This window comes from Dermacentor variabilis, chromosome 2 (genome assembly GCF_050947875.1).
Source record: "Dermacentor variabilis isolate Ectoservices chromosome 2, ASM5094787v1, whole genome shotgun sequence".
In the NCBI taxonomy this organism is placed as follows: Eukaryota; Metazoa; Arthropoda; class Arachnida; order Ixodida; family Ixodidae; genus Dermacentor; species Dermacentor variabilis.
In genome coordinates, this window is record NC_134569.1 from 83,131,841 (window position 1) to 83,147,490 (window position 15,650).

General features: G+C 46.8%; 1 protein-coding gene across 6 annotated transcripts in view; it reads right to left on the minus strand.

The window, feature by feature from the left end:
• Window positions 1-15,650, minus strand: part of LOC142572185 (adenylate cyclase type 5-like) — a 308,272-nt gene that overhangs the window by 115,067 nt on the left and 177,555 nt on the right. Inside the window, exon 1 of one of the 6 annotated variants that reach the window (XM_075681120.1) lies at window positions 3,074-3,737. The exons of the other annotated variants lie outside the window; for them this stretch is intronic. Coding sequence (XP_075537235.1) covers window positions 3,074-3,093 — 20 coding nt within the window. The 5' untranslated portion in view covers window positions 3,094-3,737. Of the gene's footprint in view, window positions 1-3,073; window positions 3,738-15,650 lie in introns of those variants that run through there. 6 annotated transcript variants of the gene reach the window in all.

Genomic DNA, 15,650 nt, shown 5'->3' on the forward strand with positions numbered 1-15,650 from the left:
ATGGAATTCAGCGTGTTTCACCAACTCACGCTTGCACTCTCTCGACCCTAACCTGCGACTTCGCCCGTCACATGGACTGTCCCGCCGCGTGTGGTTGGACGTCGCATTTGCAAATTCTTACTCATTCCTAACGGGAATGGCCAACAGTGCGGCGTGCAATTTGTGCGGACGTGATAAGACTCTAGATCACCTTCCCTGTCACTGCCCATCCTTTGACGCTCAACGACGTATACTCTACAAGCTAAATTTAGCAGGTTAGATAATAGAGTGCTATTTGAGGAAAAGATTCCGGGGCCGTGGACAACGCGTTCTTACATGCGAAAGGCCACAAAAGCCCTTCTGCACTTCTTGAAGGCCACTGTACTGCACGGGCGCTTCTGACGTTGGAGATACCTCTACGAGTGACTCTGCGAATGACTGACTCTTTATTATTTTTCTTCTCTATCCTTCTTATCTATTATTGCAGGGCGGCCAATCGGGTACATCCTTTGTTAACCTCCCTACCTTGCCCTTTTCGTTTCTCTCTCTCTCTCTCTCTCTTTCTCTCCACCTAATTTCAAAGCAGAGTGATATTTTGATGCTACGAAACGACAGGGCTTTCTCTTGCTTATTACACTTTTCAATATAGCAAGAACGCCGAGGACATGAGTTACCGTTGGCGCCCCTCGCAGCAAATGCGACTATGCCGTTACACGTCCATTTGGAATATAAACAGTGATGTCCTTGTTTCGCTTTGATTATTAATTTAAGCGAGCCTGGGAAAGTAACCCACCCACGGGTCAGCTATCGCTCCCTCCTCTCCCTCTCCCCTACTATCATAAAAACTGAATAAGTAGGCAACAGCCTTGAGCGTAAATAAATGAAATGAGATGAAAAACACATATTGTCTGAGAAATACGAGGGAAAGAAAAAGAAACAAAAAATGAATAAAACTATAGAAAGGAGAAACAATCGACAAAAGAAAAAAAATCCGTAATTAGTCAAGCATGGACGGCAGTTACAAATTAAAATCGAAGACCATGCCCTATGCAGAGTCCGAGCGCGCAATATATTTGTCACACGTCAAAGTCCATGTATTAGTTACCAGTCCTTGTAATCTATGTACACCGTGTTTACTGTGCGCAGTTCAAACGATCGTCATGAATTCAAATGACACTGGCGTGGCAGGCTCAACTGCCCGGCGAACGTTAATTAAGGCTGACTGTTTCCATAACCCGAAAGAAAAAGAAAGGAATGGTTTGTGACTCGGTGATCCTTATCTTCTGATGCAGCGGCACATAAAAATGAACTGCAAACCATTAATTGTAATCAGCAAAGAAAGATAGCGAACCTATGTTAACAGTAAAGTTCAGAGAGTCGTCCAAGTGCTGATTGCTATTATACCAAACTACTCTCCGCGAAAATAAAGGGGGAGGAGAAGAAAATGTACGCCACGTGACGATGAGGCTAGAAAACTGTAGTCGTAAGGATATACAAAAAAGCCGGCACATCCCACGCCCTGTGGGAGTCGATGTTATGCGAAGCAGTGTGCGGCGAGCATACCAAGTTAGCGAAACGACCATGAGAGCACCAACACGTAGGCGGCTGTTTCATGACCTACATGACACGCATGTCATGACATTAATGTCACGACCTATCATTTATGTTCGTCATACGCTCTTGTCATGCTGTGCCAATTTTGGTACATACCAAGTTAACGAAACGACCATGAGAGCACCAAGCCGTAGGCGGCTACGTAGATAGACACTAACACAGCGGCAAGTGTCAACCAAGAAATGCTTCGTATTTAATAACCGATAAGTCTAATTACAGGTTCGATTCCAGACTCGTGATTCGCGAGAGTATTTTATAGGCTCTGTTGCAGATAACGACGTGTTTCGTCCGAATATCCCGCCACAACCCCTTTAAAATTAGAGTTTCTTCAAGGGCCCGGTAATAGCGCTTCGAACAGACGTCAGTTCACTAAAGCAGACGAGCCAGGGAAGCAGTCAACGTCTGTCGTTCGTGCGCATGCATGGAACAGACTGCATACATGCCCACTACCACGGGATGCTCCCGGGAAAGACAGGATACAGTACGAAAACTGGGAAAACCATATGATGGGTCAGTTGCCGGATGACTTTTAATAATGAGCTCCGACTTAACGAGGTCCCGTCCCAATAGCTACGAGACAGATGTCAGGTTTGTCCACACGATTTCGGGTCTAACTCTGGTGATATGAACCCGAACAAGTGCGTGCTGGCTGTGTATACGATAGGCTATAGAGCCAGCGACGGTATCATACACTCAAGGCCGATGTTACGAAAAAATGGCGCTGCTATGCTCTGAAGGACTATGAAGTCGTTTTCTGGCCAACTTTAGTTCTAGATTCTATAAGTGGGAATACACGAATTTACCGCTCGATCGGTTAATCACACACACACTTTAATTTTTGCCACGTCTAAATCTTGCGCTGAAATAAAGTGAAAATCGGGCGGACCAACCGAACACATCGGTGTCGAAATGACACACAACGCTATTAAAAGAAAAGGAAACGGAAAGTCGCGTAGGAGCCACCTGGCGGCGACAGTCTCTCTCCTTTCGCCAATTCCAGCTGTGGAGTGTTGTCACTAGCATACGGTCTCGCACAAACAAGCTGGAACCTCTTCCGGCAAGAAGACACTCGCACGCGTCAGGTGCCCTTGCGCGGCCGCTTCCGCCATATAAGCCTTCAAAGGGAGCACACGTACATACATACACGCAAAGCAAACCTGAGGGCGATGCATCAACGCCTCACGGACACTCGATCTGATGAAAGGACCAGCGGGTCAGTTCGTGCAAATGAAAAACTCTGGCCCGTGCCCCACTAGGTCCTCCGTCATTAGAGACGTGGCGAGAAATCAACGATGCTATCTCAGCCGCGGCACGAAGCAACGAAGGCTACGCCAATAAGCAGCAGCAGCAGTGCAGGCCTCCACAGTGTCATCAATGAAGGAAACGGCGGGGCAGAGCCGCTGTCGTCGCCCTCAGATCAGATTCCGGCCGGAGAAGAAGCACCATACCAACTGCGTCTGCAAGTGGCAGCCTCTCTCACCTCGTCCTGTCGCGATCCATTCGCAGACCGGGATGCAGCACACGTTCGCTGAGTCGTCGTCCAGATTGCCGTCCCCATTAGTCGGCGGCGCCGAACGGCGGACGCGTTGGCACGCCGTCGCCGACCAGCGGATTCCCGACAGCGCGCATATCGGCGGCGGCTGGTGCTGCTACTGTACGCTTCTGCGCGCGTTAAGACAGCAGCGTCGCGACCGCGCACACTCGAGACTCGTCGGTGCGAGTGCGAGAACACGGGAGGCCTCGGGCATTCAGACGTGTCGTCGTGGGCGGCCGATCTTGTTCTGTTTCTCGAGACGAGACGAGTGACGTCTTGTTGCAGCACACGCTCGCGCCAAGTATCGTGTAGAGAAGGCAGCGGACGCACAACGACGCTGCTCACAAACGCCTCTCCGCCGTGGCTCTGTAACAGCCGCTCGCACTTGGACTCTCGTGTCCGTCGCCGGCAGGCAAGCCCTGGCCCGTAGCTGCACCGCCCGAAGAGGGAGTGAGTCGAACGAATGAGAAGGAAACGGCAGGAGGCCGGGCGCGCTCTCCGTGCGCGTGCGTGTGGAACAATCCGCGCGTTAGCGAGCGCGTCTCCAACACCTGCTGCTGCTGCGCGGATGACGGCAGCTGCTGCGGCGCCGAAGAGAACGCACACGCCGCGCGCACATACTACTACGCCGTCGCACAGCGTCGCCGCTTGCGTCGTCGTCGGCGGCGACCAACGCCCTGCGGGGATTACGCTCCCGCTGCGCGCCCTAGAAGAGGAGTCGAGGTTGGGATGAGAGGCTTTGTTGGTGCGTGGCGAGGCTATCTCTCCGGGCGCGCGCGCGCAAGCAAGAATGGTGGCACGCAAGTCGAGTGGGCTGCATTTGTCACAAACCGCGTGCACGCTCAACTCCTCGCCACTCGTGTAGTCCGCTGCACAGCAACGACGGCGACGTCCTTTCCCGCCGCAGTAGTCGGAGATGACCTCCGAGAAAGATTACAGGAAAGCTCTGCGCGCGTTGCGAGCATAGCTCGCCTGGAAAGGAACGCTGCTATCTCGCAGGAATGAGTGATGTCCGCGTAAAAGTGCGTGGCTTCTGCATGGGCGACGACGTAAATAGAGGTACGTCGTCAAAGCTGTGTAGGGTGGCGGTAAACAACGTTCCGAAAGATAAAGAAAAGAAAGATGCAGCTGTCACGCTGCAAGTGCATTAGTGTCCTACTTTTTCAGCATATATACTGAATGTTAAGTGTGGTCAAATGTGTTCGTGCATGGAAACGAAACGGCTGATGCAAAAATCAAATATGCGTTGCCGCGTAAGGATAGCAGAGGACAGGTCTCATATTATATTCGAAGCACGAGTAGGTAAGGGACACGAGCTGCATTTTCGTTTGTCTTGCACACGTGCCTCCTAACCCGGATAATGTCAACTTTATGATGAGAAAATGACGTTCCTATTTCTTGCCGTGTGAAAGGAGGAACGATTGCCTAAACTGCCATTTAAGAAAACGAAACAAACAGTTTAAAAGAAAAACGACGATACCGGGACAGTGGAACAGCAAACATTAACGAGGATGAAACATATATTTCTTTAATCCTCGAGACTTTGAACATATCGGACATTTCACCACGAAAAGGTATAACAGTGGTCGAACAAGAGATGTCTGTGCAGCCAACGTTTCGACAAAGGAATATGTATTTGTCATGACTCGGACGAATGCGAGTCGAAACGTTGGCTGCAGAGACATTTTGTAATGTTTGTGCACGTTCCGACTTCACAATGAAAAGGCACATCAGACGAAGTATTTAACGACATTCTTATTCAACCGTTGTACGAGCGGAATTTGCGCCGATTTTGTCAGCGCTTGCTTCAAGGACAACTCTCCATTCGCGTGATTCTTTAAGCGAGATCGGACCATCTGATAAGCGGCTGATTCAAGCCATGGAGATGCTTTTTTTTTCTACTACCATAAGCGTATTAAGCCGCACACCACCGAGCCCACCTTCCGCGTTACTGCAGTAGTTTGACTCCCCATTGCGCTTGAACAAAGAGGGAAAAGGGCGGAAACGTCATTTAATATTTGCGCTTCGGGAGATTTTCATTCAACTCAAGCAACAAGCCGCTGTGGTAGCTCAGTGGCTGTGGCGTTGCCCTTCTGAGCTCTAAGTCGAGGGTTCGATTCCCGGGCATGACGGGCCACATTTCGCGCAAAGCTCGCGCACGAAGATTCAGGTGCACGTTAAGGAACCCCGGGTGGTGAAAATTAATCCGGAGTCGGCCACTGCGTTGTCTTAAAAATCAGATTACTGTTTTGGCACGTGAAACGCCAGAGTTATTTTTCGTTTAGTGGGCGTCCGCTCTGTTTATACCAGTGCAGCACAGAGAGAGAGAGAGAGAGAGAGAGAGAGAGAGAGAGAGAGAGGCAAAGGAAAGACAGGAAGGCTCAGCAGAAACGCTAGTGCGCTCGTAGTGCTCGTGCACACAAAATTCGTGCCAGCAGCGGAAGGCAGAACGAACACGTTCATTTCTTTTTCCGTCGCCGAGCTGACTGATCGGTGTTGACGGTGCATTCCCTTCACTTCGGCGTTTTTTGCAGCCATGAACGCAGCGAGAGCCTCTGGAGACGCTCTAAGCCTCCGCGCATGCGCTGACCATAGCGGAACAGCAAGACGATGGAAATGCGCCTGGAGAGTCCGCATGAAATTGCTATCGCACTAAAAATAACAAGTCGGTCCTAACTCACATATTCGCGGCTCACTGCATACGTGACCCCCTGAAAGTGTTCCAAGGGAACACTTCTCAAGCTGTCCGATCGCCGCTCAACGAAGCGCGTAGGAGCGAAAAGCGCCCCTGCAGCGGTAGATCGCGCGTGTGCAGCATCTGTCTATCTGTCTTTGTACGCGTCATGATAATGAGTCGCTGGCTCCTTTCTCTTTCTTTCTGTTTTTGGCTGGTGTACGCGCTGTCCCGAACGAAAGTTCAGTGCTCGAAGAGAGCCACGTTGAACGAACTCGTCTTGAACAAATGTCTGCGTGTGCCTCACGATACTTGCAAAAGCAGCGGGAACAACAACCGACAGCCTAGTCTACTCGCGAACGTTCGTCAAAATGTCAGTCTCGCACACGGTTCGTTGCATTCGTAAGGCACACGGCAGGGAAAACAAGCGTTGACAGCTTAGCGGCGATTGAACGAAAGAGATTCTGCGTCAGGCGACTTCCGCTCAACAAATTTCTACGCAGATGTGATGAATTTCTACACGGACGGGTGGAACACCTTCGTGTGACAGCCCCGAGCGTGCGGAGTCCACATTTGGAATATCGCTGCATCCTTCCCCTGATACGATGACCAGTGCCGTCGATTCCGCAGCACATTACATCACCTGTACTCGCGATCATTCTCGATGACAAAAGTCCTCTGATCGTGGCCTCATGCGGCACAAGTTGAGAAAGTTACACGTGCCGTCATCGTCAATATTAAAGGGAACACCTCAATTTTTTTCCAAAAACAGGTAGGGCCTACACACGTGCGTTTCATAAATGTTTTCGGTGATACTAAAAGTTCAACAGGAATACTTATTTCATTATCAAATCGTGGTTTTTAGACGTAAAGTCCCATAATATAATATAATGTAATCTAAACCTTATTGTTATGTTATGTATCAAATTTCTAAATTTCAACCCATGCAGCACGAGTTATAGACATTTAGAAAAAGAATTCACTGTTCCGTTTCATATTGATGACGACTGTACATTGCTGTAGTTCCTAAAATCAACAAACCTCACTGATGGACTATATTCTCTATCTACACCTTCCAGATGGACGCGCCCGCAATGCTCTCTCTTCTTTTTTATTTTTTATTTTTTATTTCATTCTTTACATCCCTTTAACCTTTCCGGTTCGATGATTCCCGCAGGAATCATAACGTTTTAACACAAAATAACCGACACAGATAAAAACAAACACAACATCTAACCTTAGAAATCCTAGTGTCAGCCACTCTAATTACATAACTTGTCAATTTGGTACAGCGCGAAACGCGGTTGTTCCGGATATTTCACAAATCTCCATGCGTCGAATCATGCTGGGGTTGGGCCTATGTGCGGCAGGTTTGCGTCATGGTGCCTATAGGACGCATCTCTAATTTTGGGTGGCACAAAAATGATCTTCAAATATTTTGTGACTATACTTCACAACGTTATCATTGTGAAATAACAATTTTGAAGAATGACGCGCTGCCACCAACGCCTTGATTCGTTTGCAAGTCATGAAAAAAGTATCTAATATGTTGCGAAAAATTGTACTGAGAATTTTCTCAAAAATTATTTTTTTGTGTGTCATTTGTCATTCAGATGCACGAAATATAGATTTCTGACTTGGAAACTAAAAATTCGAACCAGAAAGTGTTGACTCCCTTACCTAGGCGTAGAGTACAGTAAACCGGACGCGTGTCTGGTTGACTTCCCTGCCTTTTATCTTTTTTTTAATCTCCTTTTTCAAAACAGATACGTAACGTCACGTTAGGTCGCTTTAAGAAAACTTGCACTCATCAGCTTGCATGCAAACTTAGCCCACCACTAACCAGGCCACCAATTTTCTCTCCCACTGCGAACAGCACCAAGGAGCCGCGCATTTGCAGCTACGTGCAGCCTGCATTTCATCAGGCTGTGAAGCACTACAGGTTCTTCGCGCTTTTCAAAACCTTTCAAGAGTTCTGTAGGTGGCGCTGGAGTTTTCCCAAAGTTTTCAAGGAATACGGAGTGCTCTTCTCAGGATCACATGCGAATCTCTGAACACATCGTTGAGCCAGGGGCTCATGATTCCTTCTCTTTTCACAGTAGAATATCTTCCATTTCTTTTCGGTTATATACAGGGTGTTTCAGCGAACACTTTCGAAAATCTTTAAATGTTGCCTGTGGCAGATATCGCAATTCTAATTCATGAGCTGGTCTACTCGAAGTGGCGGACAACACTTGCACAATAAATTGAGACCGAAAATCGTCTAATTAATAAAAACTCACTAATTAAATTTTAACAAATTGCATTATGGCCCATATTGCAATTTACAAATTCTAATCGTGGAGTTCACAAGGCGGATCCACTTGGAACGAATTTTCAAGATGACACCAGTTTCGAGATATAAATTCCCGAACTTTGCGGAGAAAAGCATTTGGCGTTCCAGTTAATTTGTTAACAAAACGTAGTTTCATCCACTGAAGCACACAAGTAACTGGAACGCCAATGCATTTCTCCGCAAAGTTCGAGAACTTATATCTCGAAAGCCGTGTCGTCCTGAGAATTCGCTCCAAGTTGATCCCCCTTGCGAAGTCCGCTGCTAGCATTTGTGAATTGCAATATGGGTCATAAGATAATTAGCTAAAACGTTAATTAGTGTATTCTTGTTAATTAGTCCATTTTTCATTTCAATTTTTTGCGCAAGTAGTGTTCGCCGCTTCGAGTAGACCGGCTCATGAATTAGAATTGCGATATCTGCCACAGACTACATTTAACAAATTTTGAAAGTGTTCGCTGAAACACCCTGTATATGAACGCCTACGTCTGAGCCGAGCAGCGTACGACCGTCTCACGAAACAGAAAAACAGCCGACGTCACATAAATGTGCCAACGCCTCTTCTTATGTATTTAAAGAAAAAAGAATTTTCAGGCTCTTCGCTTTCGAGAGCCAAGAATGTGCAATGGCGGTCGTCAAAACTGAGCGACGCTTCCTGTGATAAACTTGTTTACAACGAGCTGACGTATTAAGTTGTGTGAAGGCGGCTCATTGACATAAATCTCGGCAAATGTTCTAGGTTTACTATGTATCACGCGAAGGACTTGGCTGCACATGTAAAGAAATGGGCCTTTTCCCTATCGCACGCAGCGTTCGAATGCATTCGAAGCCAGACTCGACAGTTCTCCGGCAGCACGCGCCAAGCGGCGCGTCATTTAAATAGCCTTGCCTTGCCGCACGTGCGTCGAGTTGCGTAACATGCACCTTCTACCCCGACTCTGCAGAATTATCTAAAGAAGAAACAAATAAATAAGACCAATACAACTGTGGTGCTATGCAGAACTCAAACAACGTGTTCATGCTTTCAAGTCTCCGTTGTTTCAGCAAGGCTGCATGTGGTTGTGCGGCACGCAGATAATAACATAAAGTCGACAAGCAAAAATCATTTTGAAAGTGTTTCGTACATCCAGAACCTTAAGGCACAATAGGACATTAGTGAGACATCCACCATATATACGCAGCATTGCGGAAGTGTTATTTTCTGTTAATATTGCTTGGCAGCCAATAAAGAAAAATAAATGAAACACTGATGCGGTGCTGTGTTTAGATCACTGAGCTGGCTATTGAAAAGTCATCAGCTTGAACCTTCCGGGTACAATGATCGTCTTTTTTTTTTCATTTTCTTATGAGAAACTTACCGACTAACCTAAGCAAGGAACTACGTGACGACTATTGTGTGATTTGTGACGTCGCTATCACCATTAAGAGAGAAATGAGACATACGAACGCTGCATTATATGCGTTTACCAGCGCTACACTGCAATTTTATTCGTTTTCTTCGGTCATTAAAATTGTGTAGCGAGGAATTGTGTCTCCGACATCGATAAAGGAAATGGGTTTGATACGCCACAGAGCCGAATATATAGCTCAAAGGCGAGGTGGGAAACCGGTTTGTCTCTGCGGTCGGGTAAGCACCCGGACTATCTTTTAAACTCCAAGGGCGAGTACAAGCACTTCCAAGTAGGCGGTGCATCTGCAACTCCCTATACTTCGTAAGCTATTCGTTTCTTTTCTGCTCCTTTATTGCGATGGCTACATGTAACGCGGCGATCGCTAATGCCTGCGGCTCCGCACCGCAAATTTTGCGACTGTAAAACACTTGCTCTTCAGTCAGTGAGATTTATCTCTCAATTGGTTATTCCTTTTGGACGTTGCGTACTAATGCTCAAATAGGTTAAATAAGAAAACGGCTTCCGCTAAGGCTCTAAAGACTCGAAGCATGGAAAGAGAAATAAGGCGAGAAAAACGTGCGTCGGATTTAGGAAAATACAGTCAGGTTCTGTTCGAGCGTTCGGTGCAAGGAAGAAGCTGTTAAGCAAGTTATCTACGTAATGCTGAGAAAGTGGAAACAGTACCTGCTTGACACGGACGAGATTTGGAGGGTCAAATAAGAAGACAGCGCTAACAACCGGACATAAAAAAAAAACAGAAGGCAAACTGTATAACTACTCTCGTGTGCAGTTTTGAGCTATTTGTTCGTTTTCATGTCGCTTGTTCTATATCCTTCGCTGGGCCAATTGGTGCTTGGCGAATGTATAGGGGATTCCAGCTAGCATAGGCGCGAACACAAGTAAAAGAAACGGACAGGACAACGCTGTCCTGTCCGATTTTTTTACTTGTGCTACGTCCGCACTTGCGGGAATCCCCTATATGTTATATATCCTCTTGACAACGCTTCGTATTTTTTAAATGTTTGTTATTATTATTGCTACCAAATTCTCTGCCCTGTACAAATCGTTTAACCAACACTCGCGTTCAATGTGAGCAGCAACACAACGGCCGTATAGTCGAAGGTGCTCCCAGACTGCTCAGCAGTGCCGGCATACGAAAAATTGGTATAATAAATTGCAGTGATTGGAACGGTTAATTAAATACGGTGTTTTACGTTCCAAAACTACGATCTGAATATGAGGCACGCCGTAGTGGGGGCACAGCGAAAATTTGGACCACCTAGGTTATTTAATAACGTGCACCTAAACCTAAGCCAACGAGTGTTTTCGCATATCGCGCCCATTGAAACGCGGCTGCCATGGTCGGGATTCGATCCCGCGACCTCCGTGCTTAGCAGTCCAACACCATAGTCACTAAGCAACCACGGCGGGTTCATTAGAAAGGTGTGCAGTTCCGGTTTTTCGTATTTCGGAGCTCCCGGTAAGTTTAGGAGCGCGCACCGTGTCGTGGCTGATACTGAACGTGTCTGTACACGTGTAAAACAGGTGTCGCGCAGAATGCCACTTTTGACTGTTGGATATACGGACGCTTCGGCACACTGGCCAAGAAAGGTTGGTGAGCACAATTTACTATACATACAAGCAGCGCAGCAAACGTGCTGGCACATTCAGCAGTGCCGGATTTGTGACGACGTATCGAAGAAAACGTGAAAATCGTTTCGCCTCAAGACCGCCTTAAATTCACTAACGTCGTGTTTGGTGAAAAAGGCAGGAGCTGTAGGACTATACGGAGTCATAAGATTTAAGTACTACAAATTTTTTAGAAATTGCCTGTCGTAGATAGCATAGTTATAGTCCTTGAGCCGGATCATTCGGAGAGGCCGACATCACTTGCACGAGAAATCGAAACGCATGTTTAACTAATTTCACACATATTTAAGATTCTGGAATGAATTTACAGAATGATATCAGTTAGGAGACATGCGACATCAAACTCGCCGTAAAAACGCGCTGCTCCACTTAGTTTTATAACAAAACTGTCTCTTATGCATTGAAGCACAAAAGTTCGCCCCCCACTTTGGGAAACAATATATCGAAACTGGTGTCTTGCTGGAAATTCATTTTAAGTGGATACGTTTTTCAAGCTCACCGGCTGCTATACGTGCTGCAAAAGAAATTATTAGTAAGCTAATTACTGAAATCTCGTTAATTGGTTGAATATGGCTTTTCATTTCTCCTGCTGGTAATTTCCGCCTCTTTGAATAACCCAGATCAAGGACAAGATTAACGGGTTAATGACGTAACAACAGCATAACACATAGGACAGGGATGTGCAACTCATTAACCTAGCTCCTCCCTCGCCCCACCTCACCGTCCACCCTGTACACACATATATGCACACACACGTACGCACACAACGTCATTTCAGAGGGAGAGAAGTGCACAGTCGGCTCGCGCTTGCCTTCACTGCTCTCTGACCTTTCATTTTTGCCCTCAGCTCAGCCTGGCTCTCATTTTGCGGAGGATCAAACTATCGCGCTGTCGCGGCCGCACGAACACCCTAAAGCGGCGAAAAACCACCTGGAGCTGAGGCGGGGAATGGGCCTAACTACTTATCCACGCCCAGTGCGTACGAGATTTTGTAGTCGCGCGTCTTGGAGTTTCTGCTATACCGTCAAGTGCGCTTGAGATGTGTGCAGTCACTCTAGAGCCTTTGTACATACCGCCCTTTCTTGTGAGAGTCCCTATGAAAGCGGACACATAGGGCACGCGTACAAGCGGCGCTGCCATGAACAGCAGCTGCAGCGCACGAGAAATGGCAACGAAAAAAGCAACGAGAATCCCGCGGGAAAGCAATAAAATCATCCCGACGACCGCGGTCACAACATTTATAGCAGAAATGCTCAGCGGAATAAAAGAGCGCGTGACGTACGCTGTCCGACTTGCTTATGCTGATTTCTCAGAACAGTGCAAGATGGCAGAAATGAATGTCAGGGAGGGTGCGCAGGACGCAGTGAATACGAGAAAAGTGCGGAGGTTGGAAAAGAACAGAACATCCATACACACCACCGCTAGCATGTTGAAGGCTGAAAGAAATGTACAAGGAAGGAAGGAAGGAAGGAAGGAAGGAAGGAAGGAAGGAAGGAAGGAAGGAAGGAAGGAAGGAAGGAAGGAAGGAAGGAAGGACAGACAGACAGACAGACAGACAGACAGACAGACAGACAGACAGACAGACAGACAGATAGATAGATAGATAGATAGATAGATAGATAGATAGATAGATAGATAGATAGATAGATAGATAGATAGATAGATAGATAGATAGATAGATAGATAGATAGATAGATAGATAGATGAAGTGAAGGAAGGAAATCTAATAAAAAAGAAGAGAAAAAGAAATCTATAGCAAGATAGCAATAAAGAAATGAAAACATCATGACATAACGATAAAAAAAGAAAGGAAGTACAAGAGAGATAAAATAAGGAACAGAAAGAAAGAAAGAAAGAAAGAAAGAAAGAAAGAAAGAAAGAAAGACCGGTCGCACCAGCAAGAAAATCCCCTCTCCAACTTGACAGAAGCCAAAAGCACCGGTCTGCGATTCGCCGGCATCGGCGACGCGGTCGGGTGAGTGACACCTCACGCTTCCCGTTCCTTGCGCATAAACCAGGTGATTGATGGTTGTGTCCGTGCATGCTGCCCAGTGACCTCAGCTCGAAGGGCAGGACGCGGGAAAATCGCGCGAGCGGTGATTTGCATGGCGGCGAACCGAACGACACGAATGTCAGACGGCATACTCACGAGTCAAGCAAAATACCACGAGTTCTGAATATCACGAACGACGAATGCATAAGTGTCGCGTACGTTTAGGTAAGCACATGAATGACCCCACTGGTTTTACTTGGCGAGGACATTAAAGAAAGTTAATAAATGCACTAAAGCCAAAGAGAGAGCATATCCTAATCAAATCGAAGAATTCGCGCGAGGAAGAAAGTGGCCAGGACAGATGCGCTTGGCAAAGAAGTTGCTGAAGCAAGATGGCACAGTTTGACACTTACAAAACGCGGAACCTTTATTTTTCTTCTTCTTTTTTTCCCCTCTGAATTACTGACGCAGCTTGGTAAGTCTGCCGTGGCTTTCGCATTTAGTTTATCTCTTGCTAGCAGTACGGATACATGGTAGTGAAGCTGCTGCGAAAGGTAAGTGGGCAGAGGTCAGTTATTCCATTCTTGTCGTTTTTGACCGCTTGTTCACCGCTTTACCAATATGCCCCTCCACAGATTTCTAATAAATCGTATAAACCTTGAACCACCTACGGTACGACTGCCAGTCATATCAATATTGGAGGCTTGCCTTGCGGACAGCTTTATGGCAATCAGATGGCGCGTCTTTTAGATAAGAGAAGATACTGGAACCACGAACGCGTGCATCCGCGATGTGCGAAACCCCGTATGCGCTGCCGCGTTTATTGAGGTGCGCCAAACAATACGGCTGCTTGTGACGGACTGATCGATGTACACATCATTGCATGTTTGTGTGTGCGTGCTGTTAGGACTTCTTTCTTTCTCTCTTTCTTTCTTCCTTTCTTTCTTTCTTTCTTTCTTTCTTTCTTTCTTTCTTTCTTTCTTTCTTTCTTGGAGTGAAACGTTTTTCAATTCAGGCAGAATAGGGAAGTGCTTGCTAAAACCGCATGTAACGGGAACATGCAACACTATCATCGATTATATACTTGCAACTGTACTATACCTACGCGCCTTACCATTTTATCGTTTTGTAGAGCAAAAAAAAAGTCGTTACTCGGTCATAAATAGGTCGCGTGCAGCGGTAGCGCCAATGTGGTGTCACGCATGACGCAATCGGACCTAAATTTAGCCTTTCGCTCGGCGTTCGGAGAGGCATATATGACGCCAATACGTTTGCAGATCCGAGAGAGAGAGAGAGAGAGAGAGAAAGATCAATCGTGTTTCAGAGAACTCACTCAGCTATAGCGTAGGTATGATCCATCAAGCTCAAGCTTTTGCTCATCAGGAGTGGCAAGGGTTACAAGTGCTCATTTTGTGGCACAAATGCGGCGAGTTCTCGGCTATGGTGTCCCTGCATTTGACACGTGCGGGTACCGAAATGGCGCGAAGGGACTCGGGCAGCGAGACAGAGGGATGCCTATTCGCGCTCACCCCATTTGACCACGCCGAGCTCACAACGAGTAGGGAGCGAGCACGATTGCAAGGCTACACCGTAGGTCCCGCGCTAACTTTATCATGAGTTGAGTACGTAAGCTTTCTAATGCGCGAATTCTAATGTCGCTTGTGCATTTGGCTACGTCATTTCTGCAACATAATGCGCATACACCCTCAGCAGCGAGTGCGCAAGGAGTTTCGCGAATCGACTGCGGCTGCGTCTGCGATATCGCCTACCCGATAATTTTTCCCTTCTGGTGATCTTTTACTCCCATTGTCTCCTTCCTTAAGAGCAGGGGAGCCAAACGCGTTCGCATCCTGGTGAACCTACCTGCCTTTCCCTTATGCCTGCGCTCTCCTTAGGAAACCGCTGCTTTTAATTAATTAGAGAGCGCCTCACGTTCAAAATAGCAGGGAAACGTGATTTGTGCAACCTGGTGAACAACTATGGGTTAGAGAAAGAAAAACGAAATATTACGACATTTCGTTCTCTTTTTCTGCTGATATGTGCTAAGCTGGTCAAATTACACCCTATCTTCGAAGCATGTAACTCTATCGGCAGGCGACACCCTCTCAATGGCCTTCGTTGACCATCCAAGCTGCGTATAGTCAATTCTTAAACTACACTTTATACACGTCGCGATCCTTCTTCTTCTACTAATTGAAGCAATGACGCGAAATCTCTCTTATTTAACTACAATAGAATGCCGATGCTACGTTAGCAGTTGACACGACTTTCGCAACGGGGATAATTTTATTAGAGCACGGACTAAGCGTACTAACTTACATTGTCTTCAGGTCATGGGCATTTCAGAAAAATATACTTTCTATGATCACGAGGCTGGGACCCACGTCATCGAGATTTGATCGCAGTGACACTTAAACCGTGACGCGAAAAAGGCTGACATGAGTTGGCGGTGGTAATTCGAAGAAATAAATGTTGCGGAGTAG